Source organism: Fusarium mangiferae (assembly GCF_900044065.1).
Source record: "Fusarium mangiferae strain MRC7560 genome assembly, contig: FMAN_scaffold007, whole genome shotgun sequence".
In the NCBI taxonomy this organism is placed as follows: Eukaryota; Fungi; Ascomycota; class Sordariomycetes; order Hypocreales; family Nectriaceae; genus Fusarium; species Fusarium mangiferae.
In genome coordinates this window covers 850,882-875,490 of record NW_024573927.1, presented here as the reverse complement: position 1 = coordinate 875,490, position 24,609 = coordinate 850,882, and the positions used below count along the sequence as shown (strand labels likewise).

Here is a 24,609-nt window from a genome sequence, read left to right as displayed (position 1 = left end):
TTCAGTCAAAGTCAAGCTTTGTTATAGATATTTTGCTATCAAAAAGTCGAGGAGGTATTAATGAATTGGAGCACTTGAAAACAGATTTCCTTGACCCAATAGGTCCGGCCAAATATTAGGCATAGTGTAGCGGGACACGGAATTGTTGGTTGAGGAGGAGTTTAGCCAACATAGGTTTCCGGTTAGAGCGGCAAGATACTTTACGGCTGATCATATCGTTACTGCATGTTTTGAAGAATAGGTAATGATAAACACGGATACTCGGCAATGCACTTCAAATGTCCGACACCGCGCTTGGTTTCCAGATATTTAGGATACGTATAAATATGCTGGTAATTCCACATCCAAATAAAGGTCCTCACAGATCTTCCAATATGTCTCGGCATCTTCTCCTCCTCATCGCTTTCGCTATCGTTCTTTGCAGCGCATCAACAATCACCAACTACTGGGGCTCACATAACTGCCAAGGCTCTTACCACCGTTGCTACAACCGCCGAGCAGGGCAGTGTTGTGAAGATAACCAGACCTTTCGTTCCGCCAAGTTTGGGGGCCTGCCTAAAGGCCCCAAGACTTGTGTCACGAACGACCAAGACCCTCACGACTACTGCGGGGTGTCACAGAAGGCAATCCTCACATTCAAAAGCACGACTTGTCTGACTGGTAACGGATACGCTTGGTCAGGCGGATCTATCTTCTTCGACTGCAACTACATTCGTGAACACATGTGCCTCTCTGACCGCGGTCTTGAACATAGTGAAGCTATGCCTGATCAAGATACAAAGTTGCCTGACATCAAGTGTACCTCTTCACACAAGCCTGACGTTGTCGGAGCTCACGGATACGAATTCTTTGTATACGGTACTGATTTGGCGAAAAAGTATGGAAAGGTCGCATTGAATGATGAAGAAACAAAAGAGATCTTGGCGCTTGTTAATGGTTCCTCTGAAACGTCACTGGAGGATCTGTTGGCAAAGTTTGGGCACAGTGCTCTCAAGGAGGGGGAAATTCAAGACGAGTAGGAGACTGATTCAGTGCGAGTGAAAAGTCACACGGATGACACTGGATTGAACCTTCCATGGGCTTGTACTCTTGTATCAGCTGGCTAGACGTAACATGAATCACGAGATACTTCAGCTATAATTCCATTGTGTATCAGTCACAGATCAAGACACATGGACAGTGACTAAAAAAGGACATGTTCGTATATAACCTGAGAAATCACGCATAAACCTTGTATAATAAATCCACTAAACTCCCGAAGTCCAACAAAAACCAACAAGGTTAAATAAAACTCATCATCATCGCCGATATGTGCAGGAATGTCAGATATAGGTACTACTGTGAGAGGTGCAGACATTTTCTTTCTGAGCAAACAGTGCATCAGTCTTGTGATAAGCGAAGAAGAAGTGGAAGCTGCATATCCACAAGCGAGACAGTCAATAGGGACATAGGCTATTGGCATTGCAACAGCTGCCTGACGAAGGAAAGGAGGAAGGCCAAGGAAAAGAATTGAGAAACCTGAGTCACAAACATGTATACAGAAGAGCACATGAGTGAAGGTGACAATCAGATGGATATATGATTCACCAACCATAAATACAAATTTATATAAAGCGGCGGTTTCATCCCATAACTCTTTGCCAACTTCAAAATCCCAAATTCGGATAAGATTCAAACGCCATACTAAAGAATACTAAAACCGCTCCAATATTTGTTAGAAAAATGTGCTTTACCCAATATACTAACTTCCGATGCGCAAAATGCAATCACCTTCTGAGCTGGAGAACAGACCATGAATGCTATGAGCATCCAGGGGAGCCGAGAAGAGGATGCAGGATTGCCATCGAGAGGATAGACAAACCTCGCTCGAATACAAAATGTCGAAAATGCAGAGAAAAGGAGAGAGAACAGGCAGAAAGAAGAGGTCCTACAAATACATGAGCAGATGGTGGATTGGTTATGTCCCAAAGGTCTCTGATTCCGACCCAAATCAGAGTACATAGTTGAGTTCTGAGAGATTCCCTCACTGCTTGGACATCTGTAAAAGTAAACCCGTTCCTTAGTATTGTCTCGCATTAGTTCAGTGTCATCAAAAGGAAAACCACTGACTCCAAAAATATTTGAGTTACAGTGATGCTCAGTTGCTTTCGCACGGAGTTCGACGGAATAAAGAGAATGTTCTGCCGCTCCAGACCAGGTGGAGAAAGGCAGTATAGAACCTACCCGAACAGATGAGTTTGCATCTGCCTGAGAGGAAAGAAGAAAAATGAACAGAGAGGAGATCATAGCAGAATCGCAACACAATAGTGGCGTTTGTTCCCTGAACAGCCGATATTTGAGCCGGTCTGATCGTGGAACACGGCTGTAGCCCTGATATTCCAAAGCGAAGAATAGTATAAAACCCATATCCTCTCTCGTCTCTAAGCAACCATGCCTTCATCTCCATCCTCACCCACTCTCCCAACACATCCCTTTCCGTACATCAAGATGTGCAGAGTCACTTTCACAAAGTACTATTGCGCTGTGTGCAAGGATCTTTTGTCATTCGATCAAACTTTGTCATGCCAGGGAATTATCTACGAGGGTAGTGATAAAGCGAAAGATTGTCAGCTTGAGATTCGAGACTTGGAAGGATATATGCCAGCATCGGAGTGTCCTCAGTGTGAGGTGAAGAGAATGATTGAAGAGGACGAGGCAGGCTTGGCAACGCACTGCAAACAAATTTGATGGAGGCCTTGTCTTGCACTGTTGTATTAGGCTAGTCATACGATAATAACAGATATACGGACTGATTAAAGAGCATTCTTACGATTCCATAGATTCAAATGTGTTTAGATTATTCCTTTCATTTATGAATGTTATCAAAGTTGGGCATTGCCCAATATTTCATCCAATCTGTTTTTAAAATTTGCTCTGCGGTTGGTCGATCGCCAGGGCTGTAAGATAGCATCCACCGTATCATTTCTTTAAAGGCGTGACTTTCCTTTTCACCAAGAATCTCCATGCCACGCTTGCGTCTTGGGTCCTGAATACTTGAGTCAAACCGTCCCTCCAACCTCTCTGGGCATCCACCGTTCTTATGGCTTCCATCTTCCATGAACCATCGGGATCTGGCTTCCCATTTGTTCCACCATTCGTCAGGCAGAATCCCGAGAGTATCAACCTGTTCTTGAGTAACGTCATCCTCACTCAACAAGAAGCTACCAACGACGGTCTTCAGTCCCATTACTGCCCAGATGGCATGCGCAAGGCTCCAGATATCAGCTGAGAAAGACAGTGGAGTTGTTGGCTCGAATCGTGCCTCGGGCGGGGATATGTCGAGAGGCGTAGAAGACCCAAATCTTGGTCTTCGGTGGGGATAAAATGCTGTGCCGAAGTCGGCGAGTAGGATCTTTGACTCAGAGGGCGTAAGCTTGTTGCTTCCCTACGGTATCCAAATTGGCCAGTAAACATGTTCAGGTACGCCTGGTGGAAGAGGTTGCGCGTCTTCTCGGATGACGGGCTCGGGTCTCGGTGGAGAAAACTTCTCGTATATCTGGTTATCTGACAGGTGGTCGATAGTAGACGGTAAACGGAGAAGGAAGTTCCCCAAGTGGAGGTCTGATAGCGAAGTCAGTATCTCGCAGATCTCGCGTTGAAAAAGAGGTGATACTCACCGCCATGGGCCAAGCCCTGACGGTGAATGTAAGCTACAACGTAGACCATCTGAGAAGCTATGGATCTTGCAACTGGAAGCTGAAACATATAGAAGTCAGCGGCATCTTGCGCGTCCCTGAGACTGCATCGCGCAAGTGCGGTGACGAAGCATGGATGGTTCCATTGGGCCCCGCGATGCAGAAATGGTCCAGGATCGGAAGAATGCATCCCTCCCCATAATGCTCCGATCCATGAGACGAATGGGAAAGATGCCTGATGATGTCCACTTCCCGCTGGTCTGAATTTGCTATCCCAACTTTAACAGCGACATACTTGGATGCGATTTCATCACGAGCAAGCCAAATGGTTGAGAAGCTGCCGTGTCCGAGCTTATGTACAACGCGATATCGGCTAGCGAGACGGTCACCGATATCAATTGGATGATAGCCTCCTGGGCTATAGCCATACAGGCTTTCAACGTCCTCTATTGGAAGATACAAGACTGGAGAGGATGACGTTGCTGTTGTTCGAGTGTAGCGTAGACTTGTGCCTGAAGGAAAGGTCAAACGATGTCGCGAGGGCAAAGAAGAGAGTGTAACTCTGGTTCTCAAGTGTCGAAGTGCCACGCTGCGCATTGTGACAACGCTGATGATGAGATGAGGGGCTTGTGACACCAAGAGGCTCTACTTTACGCATTTGTTTTCATAAGACTACTTAAGTTGCATGTTAAAGGAGGCGGCCAGAAGTGGATCCCGCAGTTGTTTTCCGCCCCGCTCTTGGTCACTCAGTGGCTTGGGGGTTGCTTTTATGGCGCTTTTCCAGTGGGTGGCTCACTGTAAGGCTTGACTAAACAATGGCGCGGCTCAAAAACAAACATTAAGCTTCAGCAAACTCAACTGAATTGCTCGCATTCACTCCCCTTCATTGATTGTCGCGATGCGACAGTCTCTACGGCGCAAGTCTTGCAGTGCTTGCGCACGCTCCAAGCGTCGCTGCAGCCTCAGTCTCCCCAGCTGCAGGCGCTGCGCAGCGAAAGGCGTGAAATGCTCGTATCCCACCTTCACGCCCGTGTCACCTTCGCTCCCAAGTGCCTCTGGTAGCCCGCTCCTCAGTGATTCAATTGACGATGCTTTGCTTTCTCTTCAGATGCCCTCTTTGATCTCCACGACTGAAGCATATGGCATGCAGCTCGACTCTGCGGAATATTCCCCCCAATTAGCAGACGATTTTACGGCGCGCGCAGAATTCTTGGCTCATTTGATGTCGCTGCAGTCCGCGGCACTGGCTGAGAAGGGGTTCAATGTATTCGTCCACTCATCACAGACTCTGGCGTCAGATGCATTACGCGACGCGTTAGCTGGGAGTGCTCTACACGTCGTGCGAAATCCTTCTAACGCGCGCTTCGTCGATTCTGAGATTACAAGGCGCGCCTCGAGTATTGTCACGGTCTTATATGCAGCGTCAATAAGCGATGATACTGTCGACTTGCAAATGCTTCCCTCGGTGCAGGCACTTCTTGTCTATCAATGTATGCGACTCTTCTCACCAGGCAGTATCAGCCAACAAACACAGGCGGAGCGCGATAACATTGTTCTTCATATTTGGGCATCGCGATTGCAAATGTCATTGGTTTGTGATGATGACCCTATCGAGGCGAGCTGGGAGACTTGGGTTGAGCAAGAAGCAGTCCGTCGAACGCTCATATGCATAGAGCTTGCCCAAGGCACCTACACTTACCTTCGAGGGAACTGGCCCATAGGTGTCCGGTGTCATCACGACCTAAGATTTAATGCACAGAAGGCTCTTTGGGAAGCCAAGTCGGCTGCAGAATGGCAGCTTGTGTCTGCCGATTTCGCGCGTCCCTCGCTGCCATGCAACATGCTTCGCTTACATAAAGACATCCGCGATGCAATGCCTGGTGACTTGGATGATCTAGGGGTTCTATTGCGCGCTGCGGGTGAAGGGCTCTCGACCATGAATACCTGGCTTCGTCACGATAGAGAAGCCTTACAGCGATGGGGCCAGGTGGGTGCATGACTTATCATCAACATAACAGTAGTGCATACAAGTTATCGCTCTTGATTAATCTGCCGCTACAAACCATGAACACCAATTCGAAGAAACTGGCCGTCTTTGTCAAGCTTATTCCTAATCGATCCACTCTTCAGCTCCTCGACATCCCAAGCTGACCATACAAATCGACCGTGCAAAAAGGCAGCTTCATCTGACGCGCACCAGACAGCAAACGCGCCTGGAAGAGCCACTACAAACCATTAGGCATGTTCTTATCGTGAGAGCACATCATAAAACTTACCGTCGTCCCAATTCATCATCGTTTCTGTCATCCCTTTCTCTCGAGCTTGGTCTGTAAGAATGGCGCCTGGATGGTAGCTGACGATCTGAGTTTGAGATACATCCTTCTCGTCTGCAAATTTCTGGAGTAGCAAGGTTCCGGATGCCTTTGTTAAGGAATACGAAGACAGACTTTTAGGGCTGCCAAAGTCATGGATGGCACCCGTTGAGACGTTGACTATATAGTACTATGGTCCGCGTTGTCAATGGTTTGTCAAGCGAGGGGAGGAGGTGAGAAGGAGAAAGAATGACAGCTGGTTTCATACCTTTCTTTTTTCCTGTTCTTGCCCGTGTAGGCGATCGCATAGTTGATGTAGCGCGCGAATATTGACCATGAACTGCTCCCACGTCTTCTCCCAGCCTTGATGCGACAATGTCCCTTCAACATTGAGAGCAGCATTGAGGACCAAGACATCCACATGAACACCATTTGCGCCCAAACTTTCAAACATCTGATCGATACTGCTGGAGTCAGACATTTGACAGACTACCCCTTCAAATTTGGTATCGCAATCGCTGTGATCATGAGCGAGTCTTGCTATCGCCTCGTCAAGCTTTGGGCGAGTTCTACCAGTGAGTATGATCTTATCTGCACCAGCCAAAGCAAAGTTCTCGGCAATGGCGTAGCCGATACCAGCCGATCCACCGGTGATGAGAACTGTCCTCCCAGCTTGGGAAAGCGAAGGCTGTGAAGGATCTATAGCATCATACACAAGTGAATGCAGTTTGTTCGTTAGTTGTACGGGCGTGTATACGAAAGCAGGGGATTCGGCGTTGTTTGGCATGATGGAGGAAGCTTTTGGAGATGTTGGCAGCAGACAAGGAGGAATGCCAGGTGAACAGATCCAAGACCCAGCCAGCGACGTCCATTTTATAAGAACTCTCAAGGCTATCAATTTGCAGTTATGGTACTAGGCAGAATTTGCATGTAATTTGCGGACTATTCTGGACCATGACTATGGAAGTCCGCAACAGAGAGTGGTCAATTGTGGATCTGACGACGAGAGCCACATTTGACCGCCGTTACAAGGATGAAAGGGGCGTTACCTAGAAACGCCTTCTGGTGCCACTCAGGTACGGCAGGTGACGTTAGAGTTTACGAGTCTATAGTCTGTCGGTGTAAATTGATAGAAGCTTTACAGTGCTTCAATCAATGACGTGTCCAGCGATTGCTCATTTAACACAAAACCTCTCGTCATCCACTCTCCTCTTGATACCATATACTCGCTCTTCCAACCTTCTCTCCAGCACCCCCAATCACAACAGTGCAAGACTAACATCATGGAAAGCTTGTTCTACTCACCATTTATTACACAAGATGCATTTTCAATGGATCTTCCTATGAAAAAAGATGACAAGAGTACTCTCGCGCCCTACGAAGCCCGTTACGGAGTCGATGCTGTCTTCCGTGGTGACGTTGAACTACAGCGACACGAGATTCTTCATTACATACGCGGCCGCCTCGAAGCCAAATACATTCATCGGGTATGGTATACCCAATTTGATGGAATACATACCAAGCGTGATCTAGAAAGCATCCAAGGACATTCAGCTTTGAGCTTCTGCAACAAGATCTTTCCCATCTTTTTGTTCTCGGATCGCATCAGCTCCAGTAACAGAACTCTAGGGCCCCTAATCCACATCGCCGTGCTCAACTACATTCATCAAGTCTATTTCAAGCCTTATCGTACTGATATTGAGTATGATCAGTTCTTGGCCAAGTTGCTTCGGTTGGACTCTATTGCACTACTTGATAATTCTTCGGCAGCCCGCGTGGGATTGGTATTGAACCGAGCAATCTGCACAAAGGGCGATCGCGCCTTGCTTGATGCTGACATCCCAGGACGCAAGCATTATTCTATCCGCCCATTGTTTCGAGCTTTGTCTGTCGTCATACGGCAGAGCGACTACCCGAGCTGTGGAGTCGTCTCGGATATTTCTCAGCTACCAGTTTTTCTTGTTCTCACTGGGAGCACGGATGGTTTGCACTCAGACATCCACTCGGAAATCGACTTGCTCAAGGATGTATCTGAGTCTATTAGTCTTGGACCAGCGCAAGGATTTCGAACAACCCTCGGTACGGTAACGGCATTGATCATGAGGCTACAAGAGCGAGAAGACGGCATTTCGGGCCCCAAGCCGGATCCGGTTGAATTACCAAACAACCCCAAGATACATAAGCATCTATACGTGCTGGAGCAGTTCCAAGCAGAGAAGATGGGATGGGGAAAGCGTCCCTTGAAGGGACCAAGCTCTCAATGGGTGGACACGCATAAATATCCTATATGGACTGGTGAGGGTGCTCGTACGGATGTGTTAAGAGCTTGCCTGGATGCTACAAGCACTGAGCATGCAATGGTCTGCAAATACCCGTGCCTTTGAATTCCCTCTTGACTCAGAATCTTTGAGATTGTGTTTTTTGAGAGGCTTTTGATGGGGCCCTATCTACAGGAGCATTGCCATGCCCTTCTTTATCCTTTGAGCTTGTTTGTCACTCGACTTGAAGCTTTCGTCATGTGTCGAGCACGCAGTGGCTTTCGTTAAACAACCTCAGATATAAATGGTCACCTTATCCTGAAGATTACTTGGCTATCATACTACGAAACATCTCACTATAATCCCATATTATACCTCCTTCTTGGCTGGAATACACTCCATGAGCCTAACCATATCCCTCCGCAACGCGGCTTCGAGTGAAGTAAAACGAATACTAAATTCTTCCTGGACCTCTCTGGCCCCTCCTTGAACAAAGTCAAAAGGCTTCAAGTTGGCGAAATGCTGAAACATGTGACCATGAACAGCAATGCCCAACTTCTCCACGTCTTCAGGAGTGCGCTTCACAACCCTGACTTCCCTACCGCTGACCTTGACCAGGATATCGCGGATCTGCTCAAAGTCGAACAGCTCATTTCCAAGGTCAATTTCTTGGCCTCGGAATTTGGTAGGGTCCTGAAGGGCTGCAGCAGCGTACTTTCCCACGTCGTGAGCATCAGTGTAAGGGAATTTGGCACCACCAGTGAGTAGATCATCGATTTCCCCATCGGTTGGGAGGCGTGGAAAGTTCTTATAGGCGCCTGGGATAAAGAAATCGTAGTGGATAAGTGCAGGTCGGAGAATCGTGTATGACTCGAACTTTCCTATGCGAACAATATTCTCGACCTCATATTTAGAAGTGTAGTATTCATGGAGATGAGGGATAGCTTTGACATCTGCGTTATCCCATAGGTCTTTCCGGTTCGTACCAATGGCGGTGGCGGCGATGAGGTGCTTGACGCCAGCTTTGTCACAAGCTTCGACGATCGTTTTGGCCTGAGGGACCTCCAAGCCAGGGAAGGAAACGGTGTTGAGAAAAGCGCCTTGACAGCCCTGAGAAGCTTTAAAGATATCGTCGAGGTTCTTGCTTTCTCCTTGGAAGAGAGTAATGCTTGGGTCGTTAAGCAGGGCTGGGATCTTCTCGATATTACGGACAACAGCATGGATCTGGTGGCCAGCTTCAAGTAGGTGCTTGATGACCCATTGGCTTTGCTGGCCAGTGGCCTGGGTGACGAGATAGACAGACATCTTAGTATTGGTTATAAAGAGATAATGGGAGTGAAAGTGTGATAATTAGAGATAGTCTGAATGGCTGAGTAACTGCCCTCTGGTGATGCATCAGCGGTATATATAACCTGTTTATTCTCTGGGCCCTGACCATGGTCAAACAATGGTCTCATTCCGCAGTGATTTCTAATGTACTCTAAGTTGAATGACGAATACATGATCCGGGAGTTCTCTGGAGACGGAGTCTTCGCAAGCATGTTAAAAGTCCGGTGGTCTTCGAGGCTTGGCGTAGGCAAGTGTCCGATCTTAGCTTCGATAAGAGTTGCTTCGAGTGGGGGACATGATGACAGGAGAATGTCGCCTCCGCTGGTCATTGGTGCTTCTGAACTTAGTGCTGATGACAAATTCTGGGTCTGCTTATCATCTGAGAGACCCCATCACCAGCAACTTTGACCGAGAGATTGAGATCTTACTGCTTTCATCTACCGTGCGATATTTGCTACCAGAAACGAAATTAATCGGTGATTCGGGTTGGTTTGTTGAGATGAAACCCCGAAAAAGCTGTTGGACTTGCGCAGGTGAGTGTCGGCCAGGCTGGCAGCGAATTGGTCATCACTAAGCATCAGCATCAGCTCGCAAGATTCAGTGCGACGGAGTCCGACCGAATTGTAACAAATGCAAGCGGGCTCAACTGACCTGTCAAGGCTATGAAGCTCGGTTATCATGGCCGAGAAATAATGACAGGAAGCGGGCGATAGTATGCACTTCAGCAACGCAAGCGCCTGTATCCTCTCGAAAGACAGGCGAGATCCCCAGTCGCCTCTTCTTGATCAACACATCATTTTGGGACGTCGAGCTACATAATTACCTGTCCTCACAGTGTGGCCAGGTTCAGGCACACATCCAGCCTCCAAAGTCACTAAAACAGTCCGCAATATATACCAATCAGAATGAACTGCTAAATTACTGTGAGGGCTACATCACATTCACAATGTCCATATCTTCTGACTTGTATTAGTTCATGACCTAGCGCACTTATCTTTGGTCACATTCAGCACGACAACGGCTGGCATCCGTGATGCACTTATGAGAATGGCCATGACCAACAACAGTGCTTCATCCTCGGCTCTTCTGCATGCCATTCTAGCCTATTCTTCCCTTCATCGTCATGGCCTGAGCGAAACAGCTCTCAGGCTCAAAGTTCAGGCACTCCATCTACTATCAACCTCTGCCGAGGATGGTAAACTGTCCTTGGTGAATGCCTCCCTGCACGTGGCTGCTTCCATGCTCCTTGGATCATTTGAGGTACGTGATCCCAACGCCTATTGAGACCCTGCTGATATTTAAGACTTTACGCCCTTCTGAGAGCTCAGGTGAATGGGTGTGGCATATTTGGGGCGCTGTGGACGTAATTCAAGCTACTCAACTCAGTCATCGTTCTTCTGAGAGTGAAACCTACGCTCTCATTGACTGGGTCAACTATCATCATACGCTCTCACGTTTCAGTACGCAGCACTGGCGACACAAAGCACTGGCTCAGAAGGCATTCATCAAGCCTGTCCAACGCTCCGATCACGTAGCCACTTCTCAATTGTCGATCTACAAACCTGTATGCTTGTTACGAGACCTGATTCCGAGTCGAGCAGCTAACAGACCCTCAGAATCACCCCCCTATAGATCCAACCTCTTCGATAATGAGCCTCCTCTTTGACGCATGCGATATCATAATAGATCCACAAGATCCGAAAAGTAACAGTCCAGAATATCGCAAATCGCTCCAACGGCTCGAAGCGCAGGTCGACGATCTCATCGCCAGCCCCATCCCTAATGATCTAAATCCCGAAAGTGCAGTCGCCTTGGAGCTCTATCGCGTAGCAACACGGATATACATAGCGCGCGCTTCACAGTCTCCGTGGGAAGCACCCGCACTTCTAGACTCGCTGATAGATGCACTGTTTGAGGGGCCAGTGGCATCGTGTACCTGCATCCACTTCTTCCCTCTGCTGATTCTCGCGTGTGAATCAGGGAGAGACGATCAGCGGGTGGCGATTCTTAACTTGATTGACAGAACTCAACGCGATGCACGGGTCAGAAGTATGAAGGCAGTGACGAATGCTATTCAGGCTATTTGGGTGCAGCAGGATCTTCATGCCGATGATGAGGTGCTGGTGAATTATATGGATCTTCTCAGCATTGGGATCAGCTCAAGTAGCACGATACCCTCTTTTGCGTAACATTTAGCTGGTAGATTCAGTAGATATGCGATGAACGGCAGCACATTGGGCGAGATGCGAGATGCGAGATCCTCGAGGTTCGGTATCCGATCAAAAACATGGAATCAGGATTCTTATCTTGCTTTAAAAGACGAATGACCATGTCTCCTCGTGCCCCGGACTTTCCTTCAACATCGAGTAATGGCCCGGCCCGAATCCTTTGCTGACTGGCGATCGTTGCAACATGATTTGCTGGTGTTGATATCTGACCGCTGAAGGGATATCCTTTATCAGTTAGCCCCGACTCGGCAGTGAGACATGCGCCACCTGCTCCAATGTCTTGTGCGAACATCAGTGTCCCATTGGTTAGCCACCTTCCTAATGCAGACGCCATTGTAACTTGAGATCAGACATTGATGTAGCATTGGGATTTTCGCAGTGATGAAGCGATCACGAGAGCTTTTTAGGGGCTTAGAAATCTCCGACGGGGCTTGCCAAGATGATGGATTCTCCCAAATGCCGGAGATGCATTTCGCTTGGCATCCGAATGCCTTTGAGGCACTACGTTACTTCTGCCGTGGGATGATTTACCTACATCACCTTGCTGGGCAGTTCGGGACACAAGGAAGAAGATTCTCGATGCTTTGGCCTACTCGCTTAGTTCAATCGGTTGTCACTCGCCGTGCCAGCTCACTAGCCCGGTGCCCGCATCACGCTCTTGCGAATACTACCCTAGTTTGCAACTACGATAAAAGACACTAGATTACAGAACAAATTCCGTTTTGGGTTACATCGTCACTACCAGAGATAAATCAAGTGACGTGCGACAAATTACCTTATCTCGATGTTTCTTCTGCTGTCACCAACCTTATCGGAGAAAGACTGTTCATCAGCCCTACTATCAAATCAAGGTGACTGTGAATCGCAAGCAAGGACATCACCCGACTCTAACTCATGAGTACGTCGCTACTAAATATCCGGCTTCCTTATTTCCGGGACTTGTTTTCGCCAGGTGTTGGTGACGGTCGCTGTGATCGTCCCAAGTGCTGAAACAGATCTGCAACGTTGCAACCGACCAAGTATGACCGCAGTCTCTCCATTAACCACGGCTATAATCGCCTCTCCACTGCATTTCAAGTCATTACAGGCTTGCAAAGTCACTTGAGTATTCTGCACATGTTCTTTCTTCCAACACTGCAACTCAACATGTCTTTCAACATCCTGCTGAGACGAGTTGGTGACTTTGGAGAATGACGGGTTCTGTTATCTACGAATACTGCATTTGACGAGATGTTCTTCAGGATGATTCCAGGCGTATATAATGCTCTCTAGGGCCAGGTACTGGGCCAAAAATGATCAATCAAGATTACAACATCGAATCATAATCTTACAATATTTATAAACACTTCCGCTAGCGCATCTCAACATTCACAATGGTCGCACTCGACGATATGACTTCTGGCATCCCTGCCCTTGTCGTTCCAGCCAACAACGACGACATCTCCGAGGAGGCAACTGGTAGCGTCAACGCCGTTTACTTTGTCAACTGGTTCGTCTCCCTTCTCACGTGCTCTTGATTCATTCACTCATCACATGCAGGGGTATTTATGGGCGTAACTATCAACCCCAGAACCTTCCCGCATCGCAACTGACTCACGTGCTTTATGCTTTCATGAATGTGAGAGCTGATGGCACTGTGTAAGTATTTACATATTACACTCAATATTTCAAGGGCGCTGACAGATTGCAGGTACACTGGTGACTCGTATGCCGATCTTGAAAAACACTACACTGGCGACTGTAAGCGAGGCTGCCTGTTCTTACTGGAGACCGATACTGACTAAACATAGCCTGGGAGGAGCCCGGGAACAACGCCTACGGATGCGTCAAGCAGCTCTTCCTCCTCAAGAAGGCCAACCGAAAGCTCAAAGTCATGCTTTCCATTGGCGGCTGGACCTGGTCAACCAACTTCCCTGCTGCCTCAGCCTCAGCTGCTACCCGATCCACCTTCGCTAAGAGTTCTGTAACTCTCATGAAGGACTGGGGCTTCGATGGTATCGACATCGACTGGGAATATCCCGCCAACGCTACCGACGCTAGTAACATGATTCTTCTGCTTCAGGCCGTGCGCAGCGAGCTCGATTCCTATTCCAAGCAATATGCCAATGGATATCACTTCCAGCTTTCGATCGCTGCTCCTGCAGGTCCTGATAACTACAACAAACTCAAGATGAAAGACCTCGGATCCGTCCTCGACCATGTTAATCTCATGGCTTATGACTACGCCGGCTCTTGGAGCGCCTTCTCCGGCCATCAAGCTAACAAATACGCCAACACCAAGATCCCTAACGCTACGCCGTTCAACACTGACCAGGCTGTCAAGGCTTACGTCAATGGTGGAGTCCCATCAGCCAAGATGGTCCTCGGCATGCCCATCTACGGTCGCGCATTTGAGAACACCGCCGGCCTCGGACAGCCATATTCTGGTGTCGGATCTGGAAGCTGGGAGAACGGTATCTGGGACTACAAGGCTTTGCCCAAGGCTGGAGCCAGTCTTGTCTATGATCGTGATGCTCAGGCCTCTTATAGCTACGATTCCAACGCGAAGGAGCTTATCTCTTTCGACACCCCTGGTATGGTCGAGAACAAGGTCCTTTACATCAAGAACCTTAGTCTTGGTGGCAGCATGTTCTGGGAGGCGTCTGCTGACAAGACTGGTGCTGACTCGCTGATCGGTACCAGCTCCAAGAAGCTTGGAACTCTTGATAGCACTAACAACTGTTTGAGCTACCCCAACTCGCAGTACGCCAACATTGCCAAGGGGCTTTCTTGAGAGGGCGGTGGCAACATGATATGTTCATGAGAACATGAAACGGTAGGGAATTGGTCGCTTAGGACATGCACTCGCGTTTTATTGTCGAATTATTGTAGACATTCGCTTTTTATACCAATAGACATTCGCTTGGCATTACTTTCCGATGCTGTCTAGTCCCATACTATCACGACTTCACTGTGCACAAAAAGGAGGTCATCCAATCAAAGTGACGCGGATAAGGAGTCAAGCGCATGCTAAGATCGTTACACTAAAGATCTCTAGGATTGGTCAAACTGAACATCTCTGAGTAATTAGTTCACCCGCGTCGAACAATTGGGACAGTGCGCTATCCGACTGTGATGTCAAGCGGCCCGCACATCGGATAACGCACTTGATAAGCGGATATTCTATGCCGTTTTGAAGAGCGGGTAGTGTCCTAAATACGAGCATCATATAAATACTGAATCCTTTATCTTACGCTACTTCGTATTGGAACGCCACTTCAAGAATGTTTGTTCTATTCACAACTAGGCTAGGTCTCCCCTCCATTTCGTTCCAGAATCAGCCACCATGAGTAGACCCACGAAACGCTACTATGCAGCTCAAGAGATTGTTCCAGAGTTATCAGCACAGTTGAAGACCTTCGCAATCAAGCCAGATCGGTAGGCGTCTTGGATAGATACAGCCACACTGTAACTTCAAGGGGGTTAGCTATCGCACATTTCACAGGGGGCGATCAGTTATTGACTTACGTCCCGGCAATTACCATGAAAGATCCAACGAGTACGATGAGGGCATGGGACCAATATTTCGCCTGGTTAGATGAATTGCCTGTTCTATAATGCTTGAAATCCTGCATCCAAAGGAGAGCTGGGAAGATCAAGCTGAATGGGGCAAAACAGACGGCTCCGGCAAGACCTAGTAGGTAGTTGAGAATGGGGACAGCCTCGGCAACGATGAAAGCCAGGATTCCGAGAGTAAGATTGCTACCAATCCAGGTACTCCAATGGACCATCGTGTTCTCCTGAAGATGGTGCGAGTCGCGGAGGATTCGGACGAAAATGTACTTTGCGGCCACGTGCTGGTAAATGCCGACACCGATAATAAGACCTGGAAGCGCAATTCCGTACGAGATCTTCTTGAACAGAGGGCCTGCACTTCCAAAGGCTGGGGTTGCCAGCCAAACGCCGCACCATCTGTAGATGACAAGGGAGAAAGACAGGTACATAGCTGTCACGAGGACACCTGTGACAAGCACGGCCTTTCTGAAGTGCTCAGGACGCTTCATTTCTGACAGCACAGGCAGATACATAGATGAACCACTGTTGCTGATGAAGATGTTGGCAGAGGCAGTGATACCTGCTACAAACGTAGGGTGAGCGATGGCAGTCCAACCTAGGTCGTAGTTACCAGTCTTAGGAGCCATGGCAGGGCGATCTTGCTGGGTCACAGCAACGACGAAAATGAAGACAGCCACGAAGAATGTAAAGAATCCGATCCATGTAACCCAACCAAGGCGGCTGAAGGTTCGTACCGAGGAGAACAAGGTAATTGAGATCGCACCAATTAAGGTGAAGATGACGGTGCACGCGCCGTGGTTCGAGATGGCGTTGAAAGCTGTCGAGATGGAAACGATGCCGGCGGCGGAGATGAGGACTTGGGCGACCAGAATTTGGAGACCAACAAGTTCTTTGCCAATGCGGCCCCAAAGACGGCCGCACATATCAGCGAGTGCTATCCACATCGTTAGAGCTCACGATATAAGCTTAAAATGTGTATGGGGAACGTACTATGGCACTCGGGGTGACGGTTTCGGAATTCACCCAGAATAACCGCGGTGTCTATACACGAGTCATTAGTCAATCTTGATCCCTTTGTCTCACCAATTGAGCATTTGACTTACAGGTATTCAGAGTATGCCAGCCAACAAGCGACAGACCGCCTCCAACAGCACCAAGCGTTGCAAAAGCACCAGGCACGCTCAGAATGCTCATGGCGAACTGGATCTTGAGGAAGATGATGGTGGCTCGCTGCCAGCTGACAGTTCTGAACTGCACGCCATCGTCTGTCTGCTGGAAGACTTCATGAGACTCAAGAGTCTCGCCTTTCATGGAGACAACTTCCTCATCGGCTGGTCTGTACGGTGTGACTTTGTCGTCGCTCACCTGCTGCACTTCTTGAGAGGCCATGATCGCCTTCGTATATGTCGACAGAGATATCTATATGGCAGAGACAGATGAGGAGAAGTGAAGGTGAAAGAGGAAGTGACTCAGTCTGTCTTCACAATCTCAATGGGCGATCTTGCCCTTATTTCTACTGGATCCGAAATCGGTTGCTACCCCAGGTTATCTACCCCGACTTTATCTTTAGGGTCTAGACTGGGCCTGCATATCGTGAGCTAGACGGTATCAGATTTGGTCCCGTGGGTCGTTTATCAAGTGTAAACCTTGTCGGCCACTGATATTTAGCCGCTTATCAGGACCAACTTTGGCGATATCCCCGTGTAGAGTTGCCCAATTGCAGTGAATACCTTGTCAGCGACAATCGGCTATGGGGCACCAGAGATTAATGATGGAGGGTTCCGCACGTGGAAAGGCAAATTCCGCACTTAGAGTGGGACGCGTTTTGAGGCGTCGCGATCTAACCAAACTACCGGGACGCATTTTCGCAAAATCAGGGCTATTGGTGTCTCTTCTATCATAGTTGCAGACTTACATTACTCCTTCGTTAATAGCTATCGGGTGCGGGGGACAATAACATTAAGATACAGGAATGTCGGCTACCGGGTGATACACATTCTTGTTATATGATGCCTCTTTTGCGCTGGGTGGCATATGTTTCATATACCTGCCAGTTCGTGTTATTTTCCAGCCTGTTATGTTACAGACAACGGCTACATCTTCCAATGTTCATTCCTGAAATCAGTACATTTTTTAATCATCTTTTGCGATTATATCATCAGGGACAACTGAAAGGCAGAAAGTAAAGACGTGTGATTCTGTTATGACTCGGTTACGAGTCCCATGGTTCTGAAGCCACTAAGTAGAGTGGTACACCAAGTAAAGTGGTTCACCAGGTAAAGTGGTTCACCACTTATCACCAGTTCACAGACTTGTTTCAACTACCGTCTTTTGAAGGCCAATCAACGCATAGCGTGTCGGACATCGGCATTTATACTTGTGCGATATGTGGTGACTAGTAATTATAGGCGTTCCCAAGAGTCCAAGACTGTGTCGCGGGCCGCTCAGCGGAAAACGCACGCTCTAGGTGCCCATACCCGCTATCATTCAGTGGGCACAGCCGCTGGCAGAACTAAAATCTGGGGGGAATAAGCGCTATCGTTTAGCTCTATCTCGCCAACCCCATTCCCGTCCGTATCTGACTCAATTGATTGTAATCGTTACTAATGACCTCGTGTCCATGACGGGTATAGTTGAATGAAGATTTGGACATTGACTCAAATGGCTTCTGTCATGAGATCAGACGATGTGCGCTCTTCGTGATATCTCGGCAGTGCGGATATAGACAACTGAAAGAGGATGGGACTTGATGCCGCTGTTCGTTGCTTAAGAAGACGATGATAGCTTCAGTTGAATCCACAACCATAACAGCAATTCCATCAACACTGTGTCTCAGTATATATCTTCCTTAATTCATATCACGTTGTAACTTGTCCCATCACATTCCATCAGCCATGTACGCAGACATCAGCAAGCCACCAGCACCTCTCCCATCCATCAATCTCAAGACCCTGAGACCTGGCCTGTCATTGCTGTACCCACTCTCCAGGCGAGGCCACGGCCCCGGTCTCATTATTCTCTCCGCCACTACTGAGGACCCGTTGGCTTTCTACGAAGGTGTTCCTTCCTCATTGGTGAAGTGGGCTGAAGAAGGCTATGCCGTTGTGCAGATTGAAGCCGCTGCATTTGAAGGAAACGACAGCGGAGTTGTTCTCAGGGAAGCAATCGATGCCTTGAAGCAATGTGAGAAGTGTGACTTGAACGATAACGTTGGCCTAGTCTGTAAGTTGTCATTGATTGGTGTTCGTCTACTTATCCGTGCATTCTGACATGTTTCCAGCGTATGAGCCAAAATTATGGAATGTCGCTGCCCTTGGGATAGACCAAACCCCAGAGATTGTTGCCAGTGTTCTTTACGCCGACGCAGAGTCGGTAGAGACTTTGGTCTCTAGCAAAAAGCCTCTTCTGAAGCATATTGCTGGCCAAGACTTTAAACCTTCAAGCCAATCGCACTACCCTTACAAAGAGTCTTCAAGTTACGGTTTCGCGACTCCAGGGCACCCTCACTTCCACTATACGACCGAGTCAGTATCTCACACCCGTAATCTCCAGTTCTTAAAGCCGAAACTCAATGGACCCTTCTTTGACCTCGAGGCTATTTGGGATGAACATACCTGGTACGAGTTTAGTGATCGATCAGTGCAGCATACGATGAGCACCATGGTCCAGGAACCTTATGTGAATCACGTCCCAACTGTTGGTGTCCTTCTGAACCTATCAACGTCGCATTGGCTAACGTTCTCCAGTTGACTGGCGGTATCGGCCGAAGCAGTCTCACAAAGTTCTACCGAGATAACTTCATCTTCAACAATTCCCTCGATACTACGCTTGATCTCATTAGTCGGACGATAGGTATTGATCGTGTGATTGACGAGTTCATCTACAAATTTACCCACGATCGCGAGATTGACTGGCTGTAAGATGCTGTATCCTCAGAACTTGTCATGGCTTCTCATGCTGACCACCTCTATCTTAGCTTACCTGGTATTCCACCTACCTTCCAAAGAGCAGAGATTCCCTTCACAGCCGTTGTCAACATCCGGGGCGACCGCTTGTACCATGAACACATCTCTTGGGATCAAGGTACTGCACTCCGACAGCTCGGACTTATGCCTGAGTATCTCCCCTTTCCTTATGCTGTCCCTGGTCAGACTGGAGGTCCTGGTGCAAAGTACGAATACCGAGTTCCTGTGATCGGGATTGAGACTGCGGATAAGATGCGGGACAGGAACTCAGTTCCCTCAAACGATATGTTCAACTACAAGGTTCGTCAAGTTCAAGATGTTCCTGAAGGGTTAAGGAAGGAAGATGATGTCAAGAGAGAGGCAGACGTTGTAGGTATAGTTGGTTGAGCCATGTTCAAATTTAAAGATAAATCATATATAAAATTCAATATGCTACTTGTAAACTATCTTCATTGATGCCCGTCACCGTGTTATATCGACTTCTTTGCATCATAGTATTCTGGATACGTCTGCTTGTAACCCAGCACAAATCTTCCCCAGTAGGCGGCAGTTGTAAGCAAGATCCGACTGACCACGCGACCCAGAAATTCCCAAGGAATCGGAATGACCAACGGAGTATCGGCGCTGTGAAGAAAGACAAGGAGCTGAAAAATGCTAGGTGCACTACCCGACGCTTTACAGTCATCCAAGTAACCGAAGAAGTTTCTGAAGAACTGCTGTTCGTTCTCATATGATTCTGGAGTCAGATGAATATCCACCACCAGGTCTCTGTCCTCAGTCGCATTTTCGAAGCGGTGAAAGTATCCAGCCTTCACCGAGGCTGTAGCTTGACCATCTGGGTCATCGGACAGGACGGCAAAGGGCTTTGGGTCAAGGCCGCGGTAAAAGTTCCCTTTACCGGACTGGACGCGGAAGAATTCATCTTGGTAGATATGATAATGAAATGGAGGCGCGATGATTGAAACGCCGTTTTCTTTGTCTGTTGGTGGGATCCGATGGGTCATGATGTATTTTGAGCCGGGACCCGAGAAGGTGACGGAAGACTTGCCGCCTTCGTAGAGAATTGGGTTGTTTTGGGCATTCTGAGTGCGGGCTGGCCCTGGTGATCTCAAGAATGAAAGCATGGTGCTGGCTAGCGATATTTTCTGTAGAGTATGCTGAGTCTACGGATTATTCCAAGATGAAGCTAGTTTATAATCGCTGTTGGGCACCAAAGAGGAGAGTCAGTCAATGCCGAGTGGAGAAGTCATCGCCAAGACATCCTATAGCCGACCCTAACAACCGCCGTGTAACAGAGCGGATTAGTAGATCATTACCTTAGCATTACAATATCATTAGTACGAGTTTGATCTGCGAGTGTCTTTACGTCATCGCGGAATTATAATTTACAGGCTGTCGATCCAATCTGCAAGGGAGCGACCCCCTTAGACAGCTGAGTTGAATGATCATCGCCGACCTACTCAATACTCACTGACAGCTTCACTAACGGCATCGGAGGCTCTTCACGATGTGTCAGATACTATTCGATACACAAATCTTCGAAGAAGAAATCATGGAAAGCATGTAATTACTTCTCGAGTAGCGAGCGGCATTTCATGGCATTCACACGCCGTCCCCACTTTGACACCGTGGAGCCAGTTAGGAGAGACGATTAGCAAATGTCTATCTTATCGATACGGTTGTCTACCATGTTAGATAACTTGAGTAACTTTGGCATGTTTGAGAAGGCCAACATCGTTGCATTTCATGCTTATATGAAAATTCGTTACATACTAGCTCATTATCTTATGGATTCCATCGTTTAAGTGTGGTCAATTGTCTTCATTTCGTCCTAAATATCCTTGACAAGCTTAAGAAACGGATGAAAGCAGACATAAAGAGAAGATCAGAACCGTGAGTTATGCTACAGTCTATGGAATTCCTGATTTCTCAAGTTGATATTTCACGAAGAGTTTATGAAACTTACCATATAATTCAACATCTAGCTCATCGTATGGCCAGCACATAGATCCTTCACACGCAAGGCTGGGCACATTCCTCTGTACTGTTGTCCCTTTTAGAGTCTAGCTAGAATACAAATATTATTAAAAGTCTGTTTATGGATGTACCAAATCTTCACGGGACCCATGTGACTCTCTCGATGTTTCTGGTCTCTCCAGAGACTGCATCTCCAAGTCCACCTTGACATAAATCTTCTGACTGGATGTGCCTTCAACGTCGTCAAGCTGCTCCCAATTATCGCCAACCTCGCCCCTGTGAGTTCGTCGTGCTGCCGACACTGATTGCGAAGTGATAACAGCCCTACTAGTTCCGGAAAATGGCGTAATGTGAGCTGGGGAGCTACCCGTCGATGAGTCGAAATGGAAACGAGAGCTGACGAGTTTTCGTAGCGACGGTAAGGACCCAGCGATAATTCCAATTCCTGACTCGAGAGTGGACCATAGGACGATGTTTCCAACGTTGTCTAGTCCTGTTAGTTTGGTAACCAAAAGGCTGTTCTCGTGAGATACTGACATAGGTAATTATCAGGGTGCGAGAACGCGCTCAAATAAGGTAATCGAACAATAGTACAGAGTGAGGCCCTATTTCAATGTTAGACGTGAAAATTGAGGCTGGCATTATAGCTCACAGTGCAGCCAGACCAAGAATAATGCTGACAGAGACCTTGGTGGCTTTCCTCATATGGGACTTGTAGAGCATAAAGACCGGCAAAATAGCACAAATCCAATCCGAAATAACTGCACTAATGGACACAACATAGCCTAGACTGATTAAGAATGGCAGAGAACATTTTTCTCGGTCGTTCCAGTTGGCAGAGATGGGCATGCATGCGAAAAAGGTGCCAATGGTGTTATACATCATAGTGATAATGGTAAAGATGAGAGTTGCCCAGACAATGATTCGATGAGTTTTGGTGACGGCGATTCGTAAGAGAGTAACGCAGATGGACGATTTGAGAGGCGTCAATGAGAAACTGTATATTATTTGGCCAATCCACATCCACTGCATCCTGGTTAGCAGGGGCGTTGCGTCGATACTCGAGATGAAGTACCTTTCGACCATCGACTTGCAGGTATGCGTTGAGGTCTTTATCCTTTGTTCCCACGCCTGCGTAAATGGCACGCATACCAGCAGCAGTGAATGCAACGTGTAGGATCTGACTGGGTTAGTGCTGTGTCTTATCTTGTCTCACTGTAACACAGACTCACCCATCCGATAAACATGAGACCATCATCAGTACCAAAGAGACGATACTTTAATCGAACAACACATCGCAGAATAACAACTATCGCTGTAAGGATCAAGAAAATGATGGAGACAACAATCAGAACACGCCCTAGACCCTTGGGGTCCACCGACGTCGCGCTCTCATCAAGCATGATGGGCGATGCGATGTCGAAATCCACACTCACATGCGCGAAAAACAAATACGAAATCTAGGCAGCGCAGGGCTGGCATTTTGAGCAACTGGCCCTCTCCCTCCTTTTTAGAAACGGCTCCAAATCCGCCGGGTATTACAGAGTTTGGCCCATTCCCCGCGTTTTGACTCTCCACCCATCTCATCCTTTTAGTAGCACAGTCTAGTGAACCTTATCGAGGTCCCCGAACCAAGGATATCTCGCGGACAACGCCTAGTCCGGCCAGGGGTGCTGACTCGTGAAGCCCGATCGATGGATCTGCCCCCAGCGCTTCGAGTGACTGCTTTCAGTTTGACGCGTCGATATGGCTTGCTAGGGTCATGCCAGTTAATTTTTCTGCTAAAGGCTCTTTTTTTACGTGGCATGCACAGCTGGAATCAATGCCCAGCCAGTCAGTCGAATCCCCGCGTAGATCTGGGAAACCACTAACCTAAGCGAACTTTTGCTTGCTTCTTGCTGACGCAAAGCTGCCAAGTTGGTGGCTTGAAGCCCTGCTGCAGACAATGACTCGACCCAGGATCCCGGACGCAGGTAATCGCCTGATTGTAACGCAAAGCCGCAGATATACAGGATATTATGTGGACATTGTCAGAGCGTACAGCCAGCCGTCGCTGATCTTGTCCGCCAAGCTCGTTCAAAAGTTCATGATGCTATTTTCCACCATAGATAACGGTTCACGTTAGGTACTCGGACTCCATAACCCTCCAGGGAAAACGATAACGTGAAGGGTCAGAGCTTGATCACAGATTCAGGGGTAAAGACAGGGATTATATGCACGGCAGATTAGTGCGATTGCAAGCGTTCCTCGCTTGAGAAATCGGGCTCTGTGGCACTATTCCCGAAAGCCCGATAGCTTCATTTGGTGAAGAAGCCTTCATTCCTGTTATGGCACTTGTTAGCGGTGATCGTTGGCGATGCTGGGACGAAAAGCCTCCGAGAACCGATCGAGACTTAGCATGGCCAGACCAATGGTTTTTAGACCTGGAGTAAGAACTAGGAAGCTATTCCCATGTATCCGGGACGCTACTGACATGACACGAGTTTTGTGGCTTTGTTTGGAACAGACAAGACTTGGCCGTGCTTGGATCGATTGGACCCCTGATATCATCGCTAGGAATCATTTCCGGAGATCCTTTGAACGCTATGACGACGCTATTATGTGGCTTTGTCTCTAACCAGCCTGTTGCATCCCTGTAACGGTTCGTGGCCCTCATGCTTATAATCTGGAACGAACTACTTGCTCTTTTCAGCCCAACGAACAGCAGCTAGTTTGACATTAACAATAGTCTGGAAAATACACAGACACAGACATCTCATCTTCATCGTTTTTGGACTACTGCTCCATAGTACTGAGTAAGTTTGAGTAGCATATCCCTCGGCATTGTTACAACCCGGGCGGGTCATTACTAAGACCTTCTTTAATTAGAAGAGAAATCACTTGGCGTTTTTATCGATTTGTGAGACAATGAAATATCCAAGGATTACCAATAATTTTGTGGAATTGCTTCTGTTTCTGTCAACAGATCAAAGCCCGCGGAGGTAAGACCATGCCTCGGGTACAATATGATGTCTTTGCTTAGGGCCGAGGTGAGTTGAGGGGTTTACAGTACCCCTCCACGAAGGCAATTAGAATGCCTGCATTTTATGAAGATGAAAGTCTAATAAGCGAAGGCTGAACCTGTCAATCGGCCATAATCGCCGTTACTTTCCTCCGACTGTTATCCTTGGCATCGGTCCGACATTGGATCAGACAGAACATGGAACAGTGAGTTTGCGGTCAAATGAGATATAAATGGCTATCTTTATGCTATTTGAGGTATCAATTATAGTGCTTGCAGTCTGTTTCTTTCTTAATCTTGTGGAAGGTTA

The 24,609-nt window shown here is 47.8% G+C and overlaps 12 protein-coding genes across 12 annotated transcripts; 6 read left to right on the top strand and 6 right to left on the bottom strand.

The window, feature by feature from the left end:
• Nucleotides 1-374: 374 nt before the first annotated feature.
• On the top strand, nucleotides 375-1,019 carry FMAN_13407 (uncharacterized protein; the record flags this gene model as incomplete). The annotated part of the gene is made up of 1 exon (XM_041832872.1): nucleotides 375-1,019. The coding sequence occupies one exon, from the start codon at nucleotides 375-377 to the stop codon at nucleotides 1,017-1,019; it is 645 nt and encodes a 214-aa protein (XP_041683292.1).
• Nucleotides 1,020-2,845: 1,826 nt separating this feature from the next.
• Nucleotides 2,846-4,271, bottom strand: FMAN_13406 (uncharacterized protein; the record flags this gene model as incomplete). The annotated part of the gene is made up of 4 exons (XM_041832871.1): nucleotides 2,846-3,424; nucleotides 3,485-3,600; nucleotides 3,657-3,922; nucleotides 3,970-4,271. 4 exons carry the CDS (start codon nucleotides 4,269-4,271, stop codon nucleotides 2,846-2,848), a joined length of 1,263 nt encoding a protein of 420 aa, XP_041683291.1.
• A 301-nt stretch (nucleotides 4,272-4,572) lies between these two features.
• Nucleotides 4,573-5,673, top strand: FMAN_13405 (uncharacterized protein; the record flags this gene model as incomplete). The annotated part of the gene is made up of 1 exon (XM_041832870.1): nucleotides 4,573-5,673. The coding sequence occupies one exon, from the start codon at nucleotides 4,573-4,575 to the stop codon at nucleotides 5,671-5,673; it is 1,101 nt and encodes a 366-aa protein (XP_041683290.1).
• A 56-nt stretch (nucleotides 5,674-5,729) lies between these two features.
• FMAN_13404 (uncharacterized protein) lies at nucleotides 5,730-6,773 on the bottom strand (the record flags this gene model as incomplete). The annotated part of the gene is made up of 3 exons (XM_041832869.1): nucleotides 5,730-5,899; nucleotides 5,951-6,176; nucleotides 6,255-6,773. The coding sequence occupies 3 exons, from the start codon at nucleotides 6,771-6,773 to the stop codon at nucleotides 5,730-5,732; spliced, it is 915 nt and encodes a 304-aa protein (XP_041683289.1).
• Nucleotides 6,774-7,269: 496 nt separating this feature from the next.
• FMAN_13403 (uncharacterized protein) lies at nucleotides 7,270-8,370 on the top strand (the record flags this gene model as incomplete). The annotated part of the gene is made up of 1 exon (XM_041832868.1): nucleotides 7,270-8,370. One exon carries the CDS (start codon nucleotides 7,270-7,272, stop codon nucleotides 8,368-8,370), a length of 1,101 nt encoding a protein of 366 aa, XP_041683288.1.
• Nucleotides 8,371-8,613: 243 nt separating this feature from the next.
• Nucleotides 8,614-9,549, bottom strand: FMAN_13402 (uncharacterized protein; the record flags this gene model as incomplete). The annotated part of the gene is made up of 1 exon (XM_041832867.1): nucleotides 8,614-9,549. One exon carries the CDS (start codon nucleotides 9,547-9,549, stop codon nucleotides 8,614-8,616), a length of 936 nt encoding a protein of 311 aa, XP_041683287.1.
• A 1,071-nt stretch (nucleotides 9,550-10,620) lies between these two features.
• On the top strand, nucleotides 10,621-11,762 carry FMAN_13401 (uncharacterized protein; the record flags this gene model as incomplete). Its single annotated transcript, XM_041832866.1, has 3 exons — nucleotides 10,621-10,833; nucleotides 10,877-11,137; nucleotides 11,190-11,762. 3 exons carry the CDS (start codon nucleotides 10,621-10,623, stop codon nucleotides 11,760-11,762), a joined length of 1,047 nt encoding a protein of 348 aa, XP_041683286.1.
• A 1,412-nt stretch (nucleotides 11,763-13,174) lies between these two features.
• FMAN_13400 (putative endochitinase) lies at nucleotides 13,175-14,574 on the top strand (the record flags this gene model as incomplete). Its single annotated transcript, XM_041832865.1, has 4 exons — nucleotides 13,175-13,290; nucleotides 13,341-13,439; nucleotides 13,492-13,541; nucleotides 13,592-14,574. The coding sequence occupies 4 exons, from the start codon at nucleotides 13,175-13,177 to the stop codon at nucleotides 14,572-14,574; spliced, it is 1,248 nt and encodes a 415-aa protein (XP_041683285.1).
• A 584-nt stretch (nucleotides 14,575-15,158) lies between these two features.
• On the bottom strand, nucleotides 15,159-16,745 carry FMAN_13399 (uncharacterized protein; the record flags this gene model as incomplete). Its single annotated transcript, XM_041832863.1, has 4 exons — nucleotides 15,159-15,252; nucleotides 15,309-16,290; nucleotides 16,347-16,397; nucleotides 16,460-16,745. The coding sequence occupies 4 exons, from the start codon at nucleotides 16,743-16,745 to the stop codon at nucleotides 15,159-15,161; spliced, it is 1,413 nt and encodes a 470-aa protein (XP_041683284.1).
• A 1,505-nt stretch (nucleotides 16,746-18,250) lies between these two features.
• Nucleotides 18,251-19,708, top strand: FMAN_13398 (related to dienelactone hydrolase and related enzymes; the record flags this gene model as incomplete). The annotated part of the gene is made up of 4 exons (XM_041832862.1): nucleotides 18,251-18,578; nucleotides 18,637-19,052; nucleotides 19,103-19,272; nucleotides 19,333-19,708. 4 exons carry the CDS (start codon nucleotides 18,251-18,253, stop codon nucleotides 19,706-19,708), a joined length of 1,290 nt encoding a protein of 429 aa, XP_041683283.1.
• Nucleotides 19,709-19,791: 83 nt separating this feature from the next.
• On the bottom strand, nucleotides 19,792-20,445 carry FMAN_13397 (uncharacterized protein; the record flags this gene model as incomplete). The annotated part of the gene is made up of 1 exon (XM_041832861.1): nucleotides 19,792-20,445. The coding sequence occupies one exon, from the start codon at nucleotides 20,443-20,445 to the stop codon at nucleotides 19,792-19,794; it is 654 nt and encodes a 217-aa protein (XP_041683282.1).
• Nucleotides 20,446-21,417: 972 nt separating this feature from the next.
• On the bottom strand, nucleotides 21,418-22,701 carry FMAN_13396 (uncharacterized protein; the record flags this gene model as incomplete). The annotated part of the gene is made up of 5 exons (XM_041832860.1): nucleotides 21,418-21,785; nucleotides 21,836-21,903; nucleotides 21,951-22,324; nucleotides 22,374-22,478; nucleotides 22,531-22,701. 5 exons carry the CDS (start codon nucleotides 22,699-22,701, stop codon nucleotides 21,418-21,420), a joined length of 1,086 nt encoding a protein of 361 aa, XP_041683281.1.
• Between the last annotated feature and the right edge of the window lie 1,908 nt (nucleotides 22,702-24,609).